Here is a 17,151-nt window from a genome sequence, read left to right as displayed (position 1 = left end):
TTTAGTGTAATTTTTCTTATGGCAACACACAGCTCTGCTAGACAAGGTGTCTTCTGGCCCTTCTCCCTTTAAAAGAGTTCTGCCAGAACAAAGTGGAAAAGGTTTTTGACTTCAGGTAAGAACAAAGCACAACATAGAAACAGATACATAGGAGTTTTGGCTAAATATAATGGATACCATTTTTGTCACTGTTCTGAAAGTTTGTTATATTGGGGTTTTAGGATAACATGACTGTCCTCTCTGTCACTGGAGCTATGATTTCACTTGTTTCCTTGTTCTATATTTTCAGGAGAACCACCTCTTAGTTGGTGGGCTTAAGATATCCTGGAATTCACTATGATGATTACAAGGTGAAAATTGGTGAGTACCCTTTTGGAGTACAACTGTTAGGCAACATTATCACCAGCATTAGAAGTGGGAGATGGTTTCCAATTCAGATAGTTTTATTCCCAAAGATATAAGCTTCAATGTTTCTTTTACCAAAGAAATAACTTAAATGTGAATAAAAGGGGAATGATAAAGTAAATCAGAGTGCATCTATATAAAGCGGAATGTAATAAAAGCATGGTTTATAAAAACTTGCTTATATTATTACATTGCATGGTAAAAGCGATATATTAAATTATATGTCTAGGATGAGCTCAACTATGTAAAAAGTGCATGGAAACAAAACTGGAAGGTAATATGTCAAAAGCATAACAGTGGTTGCTTCTGAGTGGTAGGGTTATGAGTGATTCTTCTTCTGTTTGTTTTTATACTTTTCTATCTTTTTACAATTTTCTACAGTGAGCTTGTAATTACTTGTATAATCAGAAAAACATTTTTTTCTAAATAAAAGGTACAAGCAAGTCTTATAATCCCAGTGCCTAGAAGATCAGCAATCTGTTTTGAATGTTTCCAAGGCAGTGAACCAGGCAAGAGTAAGAAGGATGATTTCAGAGTCCCCAGGGGAGACTTGTGTAGTTAGTTCCTAGGAAACCAGAAGTTTTAGCCACTCAAAACACATGTAAGTGTTTTTGGTGTGAATCAAAACCTTCCATTAGACATAATTGCAACAGCAGCTGTTACACAACCTGTATAAACTATTTTTGGTGTGAACCAAAATTTTAACAGCATAGAAACTCTGTTAACTATTTCACGGTCACATGGGTGTAAAACTCATCAACCACTGGCCAGGTGTAGCTCCCTTGATACAGGGAGAATTCCTGATGCTGTGGTGGAGCTGGCAGAGAAGGCTTACCCAAGAATCAAGACAGTTCTCCTGAAAGCTTCCTTTTCTTTTTTGTTTTATTATTATTATTATTTAGAGATGGAGTTTTGCTCTTGTTGCCCAGGCTGGAGTGCAATGGTGTGATCTCGGCTCACTGTAACCTCTGCCTGCCAGGTTCAAGCGATTCTCCTGCCTCAGCCTCCCGAGTAGCTGGGATTACAGGCATGCACCACCATGCCCTGCTAATTTTGTATTTTTAGTAGAGACGGGGTTTCTCCATGTTGGTCAGGCTGGTCTCGAACTCCTGACCTCAGGTGATTCATCCGCCTCAGCCTCCCAAAGTTCTGGGATTACAGGCGTGAGCCACCGCACCCGGCCTTTATTTTATTCTTGTAAAAGAAAAAAAAGACAATTTCAAATGGCTTTTAAAATTTACTAGATTAAAAAAAAGTTATGGTAATTCATGCCCATTGTAATAAAAATAACAAAAGGATAAAAATACACAATCTTTTAATTTCTTCTGGTTCCACCCACTTAAGGAAAGCAATATTAATCTGATGTGTATTCTTACACACTTTTCTCTGTAGTATGTACAAATACACACACACACACACACACAAATAGTTCCTTCTCCCCTTTTTTAAATTACAAAAATGGAGTGATATTTTGTGGTCGAATTTATCTGATCATATAATTGTCTTGAGTGGTTGTTAAAATATAGATTCCTGGCTGGGCGAAGTGGCTCATGCCTCTAATCCCAGCACCTTGGGAGGCCGAGGCAGGAGGATCAGCTGAGGTCAGCAGTTCGCGACCAGTCTGACCAACATGGTGAAATGCCATCTCTACTAAAAATATAAAAACTAGCCAGGCGTGGTGGCAGGCACCTGTAATCCCAGCTACTTGGGAGGCTGAGGCAGGAGAATCACTTGAACCCAGAGGCGGAGGTTGCAGTGAGCCGAGATCGCGCCATTGCACTCCAGCCTGGGCGACAGGAGAGAAACTCCATCTCCAAAACAAAACAAAACAAAACAAAACAAAAACAAAAATATAGATTCCTGGGCCCCACCCTATGCTTATTGAATCTGAGTTTTCAAAGAAGAAATTGAGTGAGTCCTATAACAAGAAGAGTTTGATAAGTGCTGCTAAATATATTATTCTGCAACTTTCTTTTAACAGTATACTATGGTTCTTTTCAGGTTAATGCCTATACATGAAAGTCATTATCTTTTTTTTTTTTTTGTATCTTTTGTAGAGATGGGGTTCTCACCATGTTGCCTAAGCTGGTCTTGAACGTCTGAGCCCAAGTGTTCCACCAGCCTCAGCCTCCCAAAGTGCTGGGATTACGGGCATGTGCCACCACGTTCGGCCAAAGTCATCATCTTTTGGTAGATATAGGGAAAGGGTTAACAGATTCAATTACAAAAAAAAGAATTGTTTTGCAAACGAAACTATAAACAAAGAGTCAAAAGACTAATAGAAAATATCTCTACTACATCTAATAACATTCCTAATATACAAAGAGATTTTACAAATTGAGAAGTAAGAGAAAAACTGGCACTGTTGCAGTAGGAAGCACTCTGAGATGGTGTTAATGAACATAATCATTCATTAAGAAGAAACCTTTGGTTCAACACCTACTGAAGAGAGAGCAAGGAAGCAGGAGTGGATGGAGGGAGAATTCAATCTGTGATGCAAGCTCAAAGGACAGTCTCAGCTAGAGTGGCCTTTAGAGTTATCTGTCATCATCTTCTTTCAAGGTCATCATGAGTGGGGCTGTAATGTGGCTGTCATTCATTTTTGGCTTACAGCCATGCACCATGGAAATCCATCCATGAACCAAATGCAGGCTTTTCCTCCTTTGTCAGCTGGTCATGAGGGATGCCCCCATATATCATAAGCATGAGCTTAGGAAGAGATACTGGTGAAATTGTGATGGATGACATGGGGGACTGAGCCACCTGCTCATTTGGCTGCTTGTGTCCTTTGGTCCTGCTTGTGCTGAATTTATCACTTCCTTATAGTAGCTTATTGCTAGGCCCATTTCACTTTCAGATTTGGTGCGTTTGATGAAACCCAGCTCATGATGAGTAGTTGTGACCACATGTTTACATAATGTCCTATCATCACTTTGCCACATTTATACTATGACCCAAAAACATATCAGAGGATTTTTTTCAAAGGCATGTACTTCTCTGAAGATGGCATGGCCTTGCAGACTGCATTGTGATTATCCCACGCAGTTTGCAATAAACTCCACATAGCATCTTCCCCTACCACTACTACCTTTAATACCATAGGGTATTCTGGTCATATGGCCCAAGAAGCACGGCTACTTACACTGTAGCATAAATCTGCTGCAGAGCACTTCTTTGATTCCCACTCAAGACTGTCAGTCAGTATATGCTGTCTGACATCATTCAGTGTATGGGTCAGAGCAGTATTAGCAAGTAAGGAATATACTGCTCCCAGAACTCAACGAGGCCTTCCAGATGTTGCACTTTCCTTCCTTGTTGTAAGAGGTGCGAGGTGCAATAATTTGTTTTTTTTTATCATGATGGGATTGCTGTGCGTGCCCCTAAACAATGGTGACCTAAAAAAATATGTTTATATGCCAGGCTCCTCAGTCTTCATAGGGTTTATCTCCCATGTTGTGAGTGAGTGTGCATTGCCAAGGCCACCAATGTGCAAGCTACTTCTTGCTCATCTGCTCTAATTAGCATGATTTCTGTGATATAGTGAATCCAGGTGATGTTCTGTGGGATATTGAGATATTTAGATCTCTTCTGTATTATGGCAGAGGGCCAGAGTTAACATAGCCATGTAGCAAAATGACTAATATATATTCTTGTCTGTCCCATAAGAATGTGAACTTTTTCTGACCCTCTTTTTCAAATAGTATGAAAAACAGCAGTCACCGAATTAATGGCTACATACCTTATACCAGAGGCTATGTCAATCTGCTCTAGAAAATATTCCACATTTAGCACAGTGGTAGAAATTAGGACCGCTATTTGTTGAGTTTACAGTACTCCGTCATTTTCCAAGTTTTTTTTTCTAGAGGTCAGATTAGTAAATTAAGAGTAGCTATAATAAGATCTAACACCCCTGCATACTTAGCTCTTTAAGAATGATACTAATTTCCACACCTACCTGACAAATACAATATTATTTTTGCCAATGTTTCATTATGGAAAATTTTCAAACTTACAAAAAGTTGAAATAACTATATACCAAACGTTTATATAGACACCAACTAGATGCTAAAATTTATAGTATTTGCTTTATTACAAATTTGTCTGTTCTTCTATCTATCCAACAGCTTATCTAATTTTCTTTTATTATTATTATTATTATACTTTAAGTTCTAGGGTACATGTGCACAACGTGCAGGTTTGTTACATGTGTATACATGTGCCATGTTGGTGTGCCGCACCCATTAACTCGTCATTTACATTAGGTATATCTCCTAATGCTATCCCTCCCTCCTCCCTCCACCCCATGACAGGCCCCAGTGTGTGATGTTCCCCACCCTGTGTCCAAGTGTTCTCATTGTTCAATTCCCACCTATGAGTGAGAACATGCGGTGTTTGGTTTTCTGTCCTTGTGATAGTTTGCTGAGAATGATGGTTTCCAGTTTCATCCATGTCCCTACAAAGGACATGAACTCATCCTTTTTTATGGCTGCATAGTATTCCATGGCGTATATGTGCCACATTTTCTTAATCCAGTCTATCATTGTTGGACATTGGGTTGGTTCCAAGTCTTTGCTATTGTGAATAGTGCCGCAATAAACATACGTGTGCATGTGTCTTTATAGCAGCATGATTTATAATCCTTTGGGTATATATCCAGTAATGGGATGGCTGGATGGTATCAAATGGTATTTCTAGTTCTAGATCCCTGAGGAATCGCCACACTGTCTTCCACAATGGTTGAACTAGTTTAGTCCCACCAACAGTGTAAAAGTGTTCTTATTTCTCCACATCCTCTCCAGCACCTGTTGTTTCCTGACTTTTTAATGATCGCCATTCTAACTGGTGTGAGATGGTATCTCGTTGTGGTTTTGATTTGCTCATCTAATTTTCTGATGCATTTCAAAGTAAGTTGCAGACATGAGGACACTTCCCTTGAATCACTTTAGTCTTCATATCATCGGAGATCAATGTTTGTTTACATTTCTTTTCTTAGGTAAAAATTTTCACACAATGAAATGCACAAATTTTAAGTATACCATTTGATGACTTTGGCAAATTCATACAATCTATGTATCATACCATTTAAATGTCCCCTACCCCCACCAAAACACACGTGCACTTGCACTTGGGATAAGCCCTACCTGGATGAGCTAACAAGCTACTCATCTAGTCCTTTGTGCATAGGTGAGACAAGTGCCTTCTTCCCTCTGAACACTGCGCACCCAGAGAACATATCTCCTTGACTCACTGCAGAAGGCTGGCACCTGTGGCCAGCTGGCACCAAGAGGAAGGACTCCCAGGGACAGCAGCTTGTAGTGAGCTAACAGAATGCCTGCCTGGTCTGCAGCTCCCTTCTCTCTATCATAGGTCTCCCCTGCCTGTCCCGTCATCCCTCATGGTAGCTGGGGCTTCCCTTTTCTTCCCCCTGAGATGCTCTGAGATCTTTCTCAGGTAAGAACCAGGAGGCAGGCCACCCAGATTTGTCAAGATGGGAAGACAGAAACCATTGAGTCCACATGCTCTGTGCCGAGCCAAGGCCCATGTCCTATGGCAGGTCCACTCGAGCCCCTGAGGAGACTCCAGGAAGAGAAAGACAGGGAGAGTTCCTTTTAAACAAACAAAACTCAAGCAGGAGAGCGGCTTTCTTTAGGAAGGCCTCATGCTTGGCATTGAACTGGACAGCGGTGTGGAGTCCCAGGGGTTCATCTTGGCCTCTGTGATAGTTTCCTTCCAAGTGAGAAAAGGGAAGGGGCGCACACAGACCTGGTTGCGGCGTAAGGGTGCTGAGAGGAAAGTGAAGGAGACTCTAGCACTTTGCTCTTGTCATCTCCCTCAGACTGGCAGGTACACAGGGTGAACTCTGACCTCTCCCCCAGCAAGCCTTTGCTTCTGTTTTCAGGGCACACCTTTGCCCACTTGGCTCTCATGCAGCCATCACTCTGGCTGGGGAGGGAAGTCCTTTATCAGGCCACACTTTCAGACCTTAGGCCTGAGACCCTGGCTCTGCTCTGCCCTCCCGGGCTTCACCCACAGAGCTCTCTTAAGGCCCCGGTGTCTCCTATCCGTGAGCCCTCAGCCAGCCCTGCCATGTCCCACTCCTCTCCTTCCTCAGCGAGGGCTCCTCAGCTGAATCATGCCCAAGCCCTGTCCCTTGTCCCCTTCACTATAAAAAAGCCTGACTAATTGGGCTCCCTGGATCTGTTTTGATCTCTAATTTATCTGCCAGCTGGGGAATAGGCCTCCCCACTTCTGCCCCTTATTTTCTTTATTTTCTGAAATCCCTGAGTCTTCACAACTTGAACTGATATCTGCTGTAAAACATGCCATGCCAGTGGCTGTCAGGAAAGTGGTTTAAATCTCTGTTCGAAATGCTTGTTTGTATTACAGTCCAAGTGTTCTGTGTTGTGTGCCAAGGCTTTTACCAGTGGCAACAAGCTATTGGAGAAATAAGTATCAAGTACAAATCAAGTGGGACCAGGCACAGGTCCCATTCAAAATGAATGGACAGAACAGACAAATCCAAAGAGAAGAGTGGAAAGGGGGTTTCTCCTAATTAGGAGGCATGGCTTTCTAGATCCTCTCATCAGCAAGTCTTTGTCTTACTTTTTATCTCCTGTGTAGTAAAGAAGTAGCCAGAGAATGGGAAGGTTTTAAAAGCATTTTTTAAGAGACAGAGTCTCGCTCTGTTGCTCAGGCTGGAGTACAGTGGTGATCACGGCTCACTGCAGCCTCAACCTCCTGGGCTGAAGCAGTCCTCCCACCTCAACCTCTGGAGTAGCTGGGACTACAGGTGCACGCCACCACACTTGGGTATTTTTCTTTTCTTTTCTTTTCTTTTTTTTTTTTTTTTTGAGATGGAGTCTTGCTCTGTTGCCCAGGCTGGAGTGCAGTGGTGCGATCTCAGCTTACTACAAGCTCCGCCTCCTGGGTTCACGCCATTCTCCTGCCTCAGCCTCCCGAGTAGCTGGGACCACAGGTGCCCACCACCACTCCCGGCTAATTTTTTTTTTTGTATTTTTAGTAGAGATGGGGTTTCACCATGTTAGCCAGGATGGTCTCGATCTCCTGACCTCGTGATCTGCCCATCTCGGCCTCTCAAAGTGCTGGGATTACAGGCAAGAGCCACAGCATCTGGCCTAAAAAGCAAACTAAGTTAAATTCATTTGCAAAGTCTAGGCCAGTGGTTCTCAAACTTGAGCCTTTATCAGAGTCACCTATAGTAGGTCTGGGGTGGGGCCTGAGAATTTGTGTTTCTAACATCTTCCCAGGTGGGAAGATGGTGGGAAGCTGTTGGTCTAGGGCCCATACTTTGAGAACCAGTGCTTTAGGGGGTGTGCAGAATAGGCATAAAGGTCAGGGGTCTCTGGTCTTGCGAGGCCTAGTGCAGAGGCGGGGACTGTACCATGCGACCTGGAGGAGGGTCTAGTTCTGGGAGGCGGGGCTATGGGTGAAGCTCCACAACCTGTTCCTGAGGATCCTACAGTTGTCAAAGAGCACCAGCTACCCCAAGGCCTTCTGACAAAAGCTCGACTTCTTCTGGAGTTCTCCAGCTTGTGCTGTCATGCCTCCCTCTTCTTGGGTGGAGAGAGGGTGGTGGAGGGAACCCTGGGGCACGTGGCCCAAGATAAGCCCCAAGCCCTAGAGCAGTGGAGGTTCTCAAACCCCAGCGAGCATCACAATCACCCAGGATAACATGCAGATTACTGGGCCCATCCCTAGAGTTTGTGATCACAGGTCTGGGGTGATGGTGGCTGAGAATGTACATTTTCAACAAGTTCCTAGGTGATGCTGGCTGATGCTTCTTGGCAAAGGAAATAAAAAGGTGTCTATGTTCTCATGTTCTTATGACTAGGGCCGAGAGGCCTTGGACACTGCCAGTTGCAGTCCAGGGAGCAGTTTGAACATAGACTGGGAATTTATCTGGTGCCAGACTAAGAAATCAGAGTGATTTGATTTTTCTTGAGTGAAGGATTAGCAAGAAAGGTACCGAATTACATACAGCATTTATTCTCCTAAAATGTTTTTGAAGCTAATCATTGGATGATGTTGTTTAGGTTCAGCCATTTCAACAAAGGGAGGAGGGAAGAGAACTCACATTTATTGAGCTCTACTAAGGTTTGTGCTAGGCACTTCACCTATATTATCTCATTTGTTTCTTGAAACGATCATCAGAAGAGGAGGAAATAGGCTCAGAGAGCTTAAGTGACCTGCCTAATTTCACACAGCTTATGAGAGCTGGACTTGGATTCCAGCCCAGGTCTGGCTCCAAACTCTTTCCATTATACCCTGTTCATGAATGCATAAAAGACACATCCTTATTGAAAGAGCAGAGAAAAGGAGAGGAGAGCGTGATGGAAACATAATGTTCACGGTGGAGAATAAGTAACGAGGAAGGAGGCTGTAGGGAAGCGTCGGGCTAGATTATAGAGGGTCACCTCACGAATTTGGACTGTGTCATAATCAATGAGAAGCCACTGCAAACATGTAAGATGGGGTGGGATGCCAAACTGGGGATAGCTTATCAGGAAGGGGGTGGTAGTGGAGCAGAGGGAATGGCTAGTGGATTCATAGAGCCCTGGAACTGGAAGGGATCCTAGAGTTCACCCTTGTCACTTAACTTACAGGTGACAAACTGGGACCTAGAGAGGGGAAGCAACTTGCTGAACTGAATGCCTGGCACTGCCCACCTCCACCCCTCCCCTTTAGCACTGAAGCATCATTTCCCAGCTGTAGGGTGCACTGGTGGCCAACAGCGCACAGTTGTGCCCGTCTCTGGGAATGGCCCTTGACTGAAGAGAGCCACCATGTTGAAGGTCGTGTATCCTTCCCAGGTGATGGCCTGCATCCCATGACTGCTTGATGGAGGAGCATAAATGCCTAGCCCCTTGCCACAATTCTGGAGAACTCTGAGCTTTTCTTGGGATCCCCTGAGGCCTTTGTTGTGGCTGCATCCCAGTCCCACTTCCTCCTCTGCCCAGTTCCGCTTTCTGCATTCCTCACAGGTGTTGATCCTGACAGTGCTCCCCAATAAACCTCCTACCCATGAAGCTCTCAGAGCCTGCTTCCCTGGGAACGTGGCCTGTGACACTTCCCCAAGGTCACAGGCCATTCCAGTGGAGGAGTCTGGACAGGAATCCATGCCTTGTGACTCAATTTTTCTACCACACCTGTCTGATCTCCCACTCTGATAAGTCTTAGGCTCTTTCTCCATCACACCCATCCAGGAACTTGGGACAAGTGACCTTAGACAATGGGTCAAAAGGTGTTAGGAGAAACACCCTCCACCCCCGCCCCCCCGCCCCCCCCCCCAACACACACGCTGGAACAGTCTGCATGGTAACGATTACATGCATGTGTCAAACAATTGGAGCTACTTGTTACAGGGTTAACCGACCAGGAGGAAATTCCAAGTGCCTCTGCAGCTACTCCAGGGCTCCTCCACAAGTGATGGGAGTGTAGCTAAGGGAACTCAGCCTGGCCTAGGAGAAGGGACAGCTTGAAATAAAAACAGTAATACAGACAGCTCAGTGCTTCAGACCCAAGGCCGTGGATCAGGGGGAGTGCAGGCTGGCCTAGAGGTCCAAAGCTCTGCCCCAAGGCAGAAGCATACTAGGGATTCTCAGAGGGCTGCGCCACACCCTGCTGAAGCATTTCCCTGCTCCTCATTTTGCAGAAAACTCAGGCTTTCACCACGGGCCCCCATGCTGAACCAACTGCCAGGTTCTGTTCATTGGGATCCTCCCTCACAGATGTGCCAGCTGCTGCTAAAGCCCTGTTTGGTAGTGAAGCATGAGGAACTTTGCATTATGGCCTTTTTAGGGCCCCGTGGAGCCACAGCGATGGGATTTGTATGGATTTGTTTGCTGCTTCTGTTTATTGCTGGGCAGTGGCAGCAGGGCCTTGAGAAGGCCAAACCCTGGACTTTCAGCAGCTGCCTTGGCCCCTCAGAATTGCCTCTGTCGTGGGGAGCTGGAGAGGAGCCGAGAGGGGGGCTCTGACCTCACTTGCCAATCAGGAGAGTACAAAGCTTTTGTTTAAACACCAAATCGCACAAGTATAATAGTAAACACGCCGATACACCATGCCCGACAGCAAGCAAGATAGGCCATGCAAGCACATCTTTTCAAAGGCAGTAAATGGGCATTTCTAGAGGTGAAGAGTCTTGAGTCAAACAAGAGTGAGGGCTGAGCAAAGCTTTCAACATGTTGTGCTGTGCTTAGGGAGGAAGAAATGGCAGTGGGCCACTCTGCAAGGAAGACTATGAATGCTTGATCCAGACATAAGGGTTCTGGTTTAAACTTCTCCAGAATAGACACCTATTATCCCTGCCTATCTGTTTTTCCCCTAGGGAGGCCATGTTCTATTTACCATTTCCGTAACTGTACTTCAGTCTTTTCTGGCTGCTCCTTCAATCTTGCCACTCATTATGATCATGCCCCTACCTGACTTTAGATAGTGAACTCAGCCATAGGGTCTCTATCATTTCAGAGCCCTGCTATGATGAGCATAGTTGTAAGGGTCTCTCCACCATCAAGCCTAACCTACAGAGGAGAGCCGCCAGTGAATTTCTCAGTGGTGCTGGTGCCCCTCTTGCTAGCACATTCCTTATCGCCTTGATAAATGGTGTATCCTGGGTTTTTCTGTTTGAGTTTTCCAGGCTTGTTTGATCTATCCACTACAATAGGCTCACTTCTGAATCTTTTAATCCTTTCTTCTACTATTGTCACAGCAATGCTGGCATTTCAACCTCACTTAGCATGGGTCATCACTTTTTCTGTACTTCAAGGAGTCATCTAATTGTGAGACTGTTCTACCTCATGTGGTCCTTGCCAGAGTGTTAAATCCTATATTCCACAGTAGTGCTCCAAAATTGATAAACTGCCTGTTATGCCACCTTATAGTCTAGCTCTCTTGATCAAGCAGTCTCAGAATTCAATTCCATGTGAACCCTTCCAGTTCCTGCCAATCCATGCTGGGTATCTTGCAGCTTCTTGATGTATAATCGCTCTTCTCCCTGATCAGGCCTCACATGTCCATGCTGTGCCTTTGCCCTTGTTACAGGCCTAATGGCAAGGAGGGGAGGGGAAAGCACATGTTGTCTTGTTGGGGAGAAGCTTTGCATGTCTGCAAGCAAGAGGATGGGGCGGGCGTGGGTACTACCAATAGGGAAATTGCACCAGTTCTATGGGCTCAGCTGGTTCAGGGAAATCTAAGGATTCAAGATTTTGGTAGCATCAATCTAGATAGCCCCAAACCATGTGTCAGGGTCTCATTCTTTCCCGGGCAGCATCCCGATTTTGACATAGCAAATGTGTCTCTATTTCTCCATTGAGAGTTTACTCCTTTTTAGAACTCAATAATCACTAAATTCCATTGGTTCTTTTTGTTGTTGTTTTGTTTTGTTTCAGAGTCAGGGGCTCGCTCTGTTGCCCAGGCTGAAGTACAGTGGCATGATCATAACTCACTGCAGCCTTGAACTCCTGGGCTCAAGTGATCCTCCTACCTTGGCCTTCCATTGGTCTTATAGCTACTACTTCCTCCATATTTCTCAAACACTTGAAACATCACAGAAGATTATACGTTCCCTTTTACCATCCCAATTCACACCTGGTGGAAGTTTTAACAATAACAGGACTGCTGCCTTGTGGCAGGGGCTATCTGTGCTCCATCCACTCTGTAGTATGGTCCTCATTGCCAACTGGGCAGTAAGTGATTTAGCTCCCAAATATCATCCAAATGCTCTGGTTTCTCTTTGGATTGTATAAATCTTTCACCTTTTACCAAATATCATCATAGTCCCGACTTTCTTGGATCACTCCCAATTTCAAGTGTTACAGTTTGAGTTCCCCAGGAGGCAGATTCCAAGAAAGAGCTTTGTGTGCAGGGTGCTTATTAAGAGGTATTCTTAGATTAGGATCTGTGCAATGAAGTAGGTGTGGGCAGAGGGGAACACTGAGCTACAATGCAGGCTCAATAGCAGAGAGCCAACCCCACAGAGAGATTTGGAGTTAGAATGACCCTTCCCAATTGTCCCAAATTGGGTTGAGACAGTCAGGTCTTTATACTCCCTCTTTGGTCAGTTACTGTAGGCTGCCCCAGAAAAGTTTGTGACCTTGGGTAAGGCAGAGATTACCTGAAGCAATCCCTGAAGGGCTAACAGCTGAAGGCAGTCTGTCAACATTTCTCCCAGCAGCTCAGCCAACAAGTCTTTTATTGAAATGAGAGGTGGGCTGACACATCACAGTATCCATCACAGGCATCATCTCTTTACATTAAAAATTGCCAATTAAAAGTAGAGTTAAGCATTTACCATGTCCTTCCTATATAAATTGTATTTCAGATTAGCCAAATAGCCATGGTTGATGAGGGTAAGTTCTATACAGAATGACCCAGTTAATAAATTAGAAGAAATTATGAGATTGACTATCATAATTTTGCAGTCCTAATAACATACTTTTTTCAGACAATGAAACCATAAAGTAAAAGGTTGGTGGAGAAATTTATAGTGGAAGCTTCAGGCTGCCTCTCCCTGAAGTCACCGATGAATCTGAACACGTCTAAGTGTTGCACAGTATGTATTCCCTGATGTGATGCAATGGGAACTATACAGCACCATCTATCTATGAGCATTCCTATTTAGAAAACATTGTACTAGACTCTAAGACTCTAGAGACAATTTATGGTTTATAGTTAAGTTACACTTTTTCCTGTAACAAGAGGAGCAAGTTAAGTAACATGAAGAAGCAAACAGACAAATGAAAATGTAGGGCATTCAACAGTCCAACTGTCTTGGTTTCTTCAACAACTCAAGGGGTTGGGCACGATGGCTCACACGTGTAATCCCAGCACTTTGGGAGGCTGAAGTGGGAGGATCACTTGAGCCCAGGAGTCCAAGAGCAGCCTGGGCAACATGGGGAGAACCCATCTCTACCAAAAAAAAAAAAAAAAAAAAAAATCAATAGCATGACTAAAAAAAAAGAGAGGGGAGACTTTTAGATTAAAATGGATTTAAGACACATAACCACGTGCAATGTGTGCACTTGGAGTCTAGATTTAAACAAACCAACTGTAAGCAGACATTTCTGAGACAATTGGGGGAAATCTGAATAAGGACTGGGCCAAGCAAAGTGGCTTGCGCCTGTAATCCCAGCACTTTGGGAGGCCAAATCGGGTGGATTGCATGAGCCCAGGAGCTTGAGACTAGCCTGGGCAACGTGGCAAAACCTCGTCTCTAGAAAATATAAAAAGTTAAAAAAATGACCTGAGCATGATGGCATGTGCCTGTAGTCCCAGCTACTCAGGAAGCTGAGTTGGGAGGATTGCTTGGTCCCAGGAGGTCAAGGCTGCAGTGAGCCAAGATCGTACCACTGCACTAAAGCCTGGGTGACACAGCGAGACCCTGTCTCAAAAAAAAAAAAGTCTGGGTATTAGAAGATAACAAAGAATAAGTATAAATTTTGTTTGGTATAAAAGTGGCATGGTGGTTATGTTTGTTAGAAAATGTCCATGTTTTTAAAGAACACTGAAGTATATAAAATAAAATGGCATGATGTTTGAGATTTGCCCTGAAATGCTCACAGCTTACAGAAATGAAAAAAAAAAAAAAAAAAAAAAAAGAAGAAGAAGAAAAAGAAGAAAAGGGATATAGAAAACAAGTGCCTTAGTCAGATCTGGCTGCTGTTAACAAAGTACCATAGACTAGGTTGCGTATTAACAGCAGATGATCAGGTTCTGGTACGGTCTCTTTTCTGGGTTGCAGAATTCAGACCCTTTCTTGAGTCCTTGTGGAAGAAAGAGGATGAGAGAGCTTTCTGGGGTCCTTTTTATGAGGCACTAATCCCATCATGAGGGTTCCACCCTTATGACCTAATTACTTGGCAAAGGCCCCAACTCCTAATCCTAATACCTAATACCATCATATTGGGAGTTAGGATTTCAACATACAAATTTTGGGGGGGCACAAATGTTCAGTCCATTGCGGCAGGTGTGGCAGTCTTGATAATTACTGCATCTGAGTAATAAGTACATGGGATTCATTACATTGTTTTCTGTACTTTTGTGTATTTTAAAAAGTTGAAGAAAAGATAACTAAAAACCAGACAAATGTAAAGCACCCAATGGGGGTAAAAAATGATGCTCAAAGGACATAAACAGGCATTTGTAGAAGAGGAGATGCAAATGTATACTAAACATTTGAAAAGATATTCGGCCTTACTGGTAGTCAGGAAAATGCAAATTAGAACAATAAGGAGATACTATTTTTTATTGAAAAGACTGTCAAAAAGTTAAAAGATTGGGACCATCTAGTGCTATGAACATGGCAAAATAGCGCTGATTGTTGCTGGGAGGGCAAATTGCCTATCTTACAGTATTTATTAAGATTAAGCCATGCACATGCTATTAGATGCAGCAGTCTCATCTTTTGGAATTCATTCTGTGGAGATAACAGTATCAGAAATTAATGACCTGTACGTGAGTGTGTGAAGGAGCATTTTTTGTATTGTCAAAATTAAAAAAAGAGGACAACCTAAATTACCATAAAGGAATGGTCAAATAAATTATAGTTCATTCATGCCATAGAACATTACATATATTTTTAATGAATCTGTTTTTCTATTATCAGTGTATATTTATAGTATATTAGAAAACACAGGTAAGAAAAAAGGAAAAAGTGTCTAGTTCCAGACCCAGAGATATCATCTTGGTGTATATCAAGTGGTTTTCATTGTGTGTGTGTGTGTGTGTGTGTGTATATGTATGTATGTATGTGTGTGTATATGTGTGTATGCATGCATATGTATATATGTATATATGCATACATATATACTTGTTTTTCCAATAGAAAAGGCATCATGCGTTCCACAATATGTTGTAACTCCTTGTTTTCTTCATTCCTTCATGAATATTTTTCTACATCAACACATACTTATCTACAAACATGGCCTTTAAGAACTGCATGGTATTTCATTTTATGCATACTTGGTAACTCGACCAATCCCCTACTTGGCGGTATTTAAGTGAATCCAACTTCTCCTTTTAGAAACACCGTCCCTGCATGCTAGCAAGACTTTGGAGATAGTTTGCTAATTGCCTTCCAGAAAGTTCTGGGCGCTTCTGGAGGCATTTGAGGCAGAGTAGGTAGAATGTTTTCCCATCAGGCGAGCTTGCTATCTTCCCAGATAGCAACACTGTAGTCTTTAGAACTTGAAAGACTTGTCTTATCTTGCCTGTTAGTCATGCAGCCTAAGCGGGACTAGGTTCCAGAAATCCCATACAGGCTCTCCCTCCTCTTGCTTCATTCACGCCCCTCCCCACGCGCCCCCGCCCCCCCCGTCCCCCGCGCTTTCCCGCTCGGCGGCCTGGCCTATGGCAAACGCCAATAATTAATTAGGGGCGGGGATCAAGGAGCGGCTGTCAGGAGGTCGCCATATTTCTGTACGGCCCAGAGGCAGCCCGGGCAGTTGCCGGGTCGGTAGAGGTGCTGACAGGGCGGAGCCGCCGCTTGCCTCAGCCGGCTTCACCCCTCCCGCCCGGGACAGGTGGCTGGAGCGCGCTCCGCCTCCGCCAGCTGCGAGTGGGAGCGAGGGAGGGCCGGTCCCGGACGGTCGCCGCCAGCTGCGAGTGGAAGTGAGCGAGGGCTAGTCCCGGACCGCCGGGCCAGGGGTCCGGCGGCAGCAGACGGGTACCGTGGCGGCCAAAAAAATGCTCCTGTACCGAGGGGCCCCCGCCGGCCCTGGCGCGCCGGGCTGCGGGCTGGCCCGGCCCGGCGGCGGCCCGCAGGCCTTCGGGATCCGCCTGAGCACGGTAGGTCCGGGGCCCGAGGGGGCGGACGCGCGCGCGGGCCCCTGGGCTGCGGGGGGCGCGCGGGGAGGGCCCGGCGGGCCGAGGCCTCACGCGGGACGGGACCTTCTCTCGCCCCCAGATGAGCCCCCGCTACCTCCAGAGCAACTCCAGCAGCCACACGCGACCCTTCAGTGCCATCGCGGAGCTGCTAGGTGAGTGGCGAGGGCGGGCCCGGCCGTGTTCGCCCGAGGCAGTGGTGCCAGCGTGGTGCCGCGGACGCGAGAGGAATGCGCAGAGCCGCGCGGGGCGGGCCGGGGCTGGGGTGGGGGCCTCGGAACCGGCCCCGGCTCCGCAGGCGGAGGAGGGGGATGGCTCTCTCTCCAGGAACTAGGTTCCGCTCATAAAACGGAGGAAACGAGGTGTGTCTGAAGCGTTAAAGACACCAGTGTGGTTTTTCTCTCGCGCTCGTGATGTTCGGGCACTTTAGGATAGCTTAGTAATCAAAAGGAGATGCATAAAAACCTCGGGCCCCGAGGCAGCTGGGCTCCGTAGGGGCTGGCGACCGACGGAGGATGCCTAGCTAGCAGAGGGGCGTTGTAGAGGACCGAGGCGGGTCCTGGGGGAAAGGTCTGGAAAGCGGAGTTCCTTAACTTTTGAGACAAGAAAGTTAGGAATGATGGGACATCTCTTAAGAGATGACACGAGTGCATTTGGCTCCCTGCTACTGCGGAGGGCTAGGTCCGTGGTCCACGAGCGCCCTCACACCGCTGGAATGAATATTGAGAACTTAACCTCTCGCTCCACCGGTGTTTGCTTTTGAAGCGTTTTTAGTTGATCCCTTCAAGCCAATTACACCAGTTTTTGCAGTAGTGTGCTACTCTGTGGAAAGCAAAGAAGAAACGCAGTCCTGCACAAAACGCAGCAGCATACAGGTCGCATTATACATGCTTTGAAAATCGAAAG

The 17,151-nt window shown here is 45.3% G+C and overlaps 1 protein-coding gene across 4 annotated transcripts in view; it reads left to right on the top strand.

Annotated features, from left to right (window-relative positions):
* The first annotated feature begins 341 nt into the window (after window positions 1–341).
* The window catches only part of MORC4 (MORC family CW-type zinc finger 4), a 75,621-nt gene continuing 58,811 nt past the window's right edge, over window positions 342–17,151 (top strand). For 2 of the 4 annotated variants that reach the window (XM_054544932.2, XM_054544931.2), the window contains exons 1-2: window positions 15,829–16,209; window positions 16,328–16,400. In XM_054544932.2, coding sequence (XP_054400907.1) covers window positions 16,108–16,209; window positions 16,328–16,400 — 175 coding nt within the window. In that variant the 5' untranslated portion in view covers window positions 15,829–16,107. Of the gene's footprint in view, window positions 361–15,828; window positions 16,210–16,327; window positions 16,401–17,151 lie in introns of those variants that run through there. The other 2 variants (XM_054544934.2, XM_054544933.2) reach the window with 2 other exon arrangements.

Source organism: Pongo abelii, chromosome X (genome assembly GCF_028885655.2).
Source record: "Pongo abelii isolate AG06213 chromosome X, NHGRI_mPonAbe1-v2.0_pri, whole genome shotgun sequence".
Classification (NCBI taxonomy): Eukaryota; Metazoa; Chordata; class Mammalia; order Primates; family Hominidae; genus Pongo; species Pongo abelii.
Note: the sequence above shows the minus strand (reverse complement) of the source record. Positions and strands in the feature narration are given on the sequence as shown.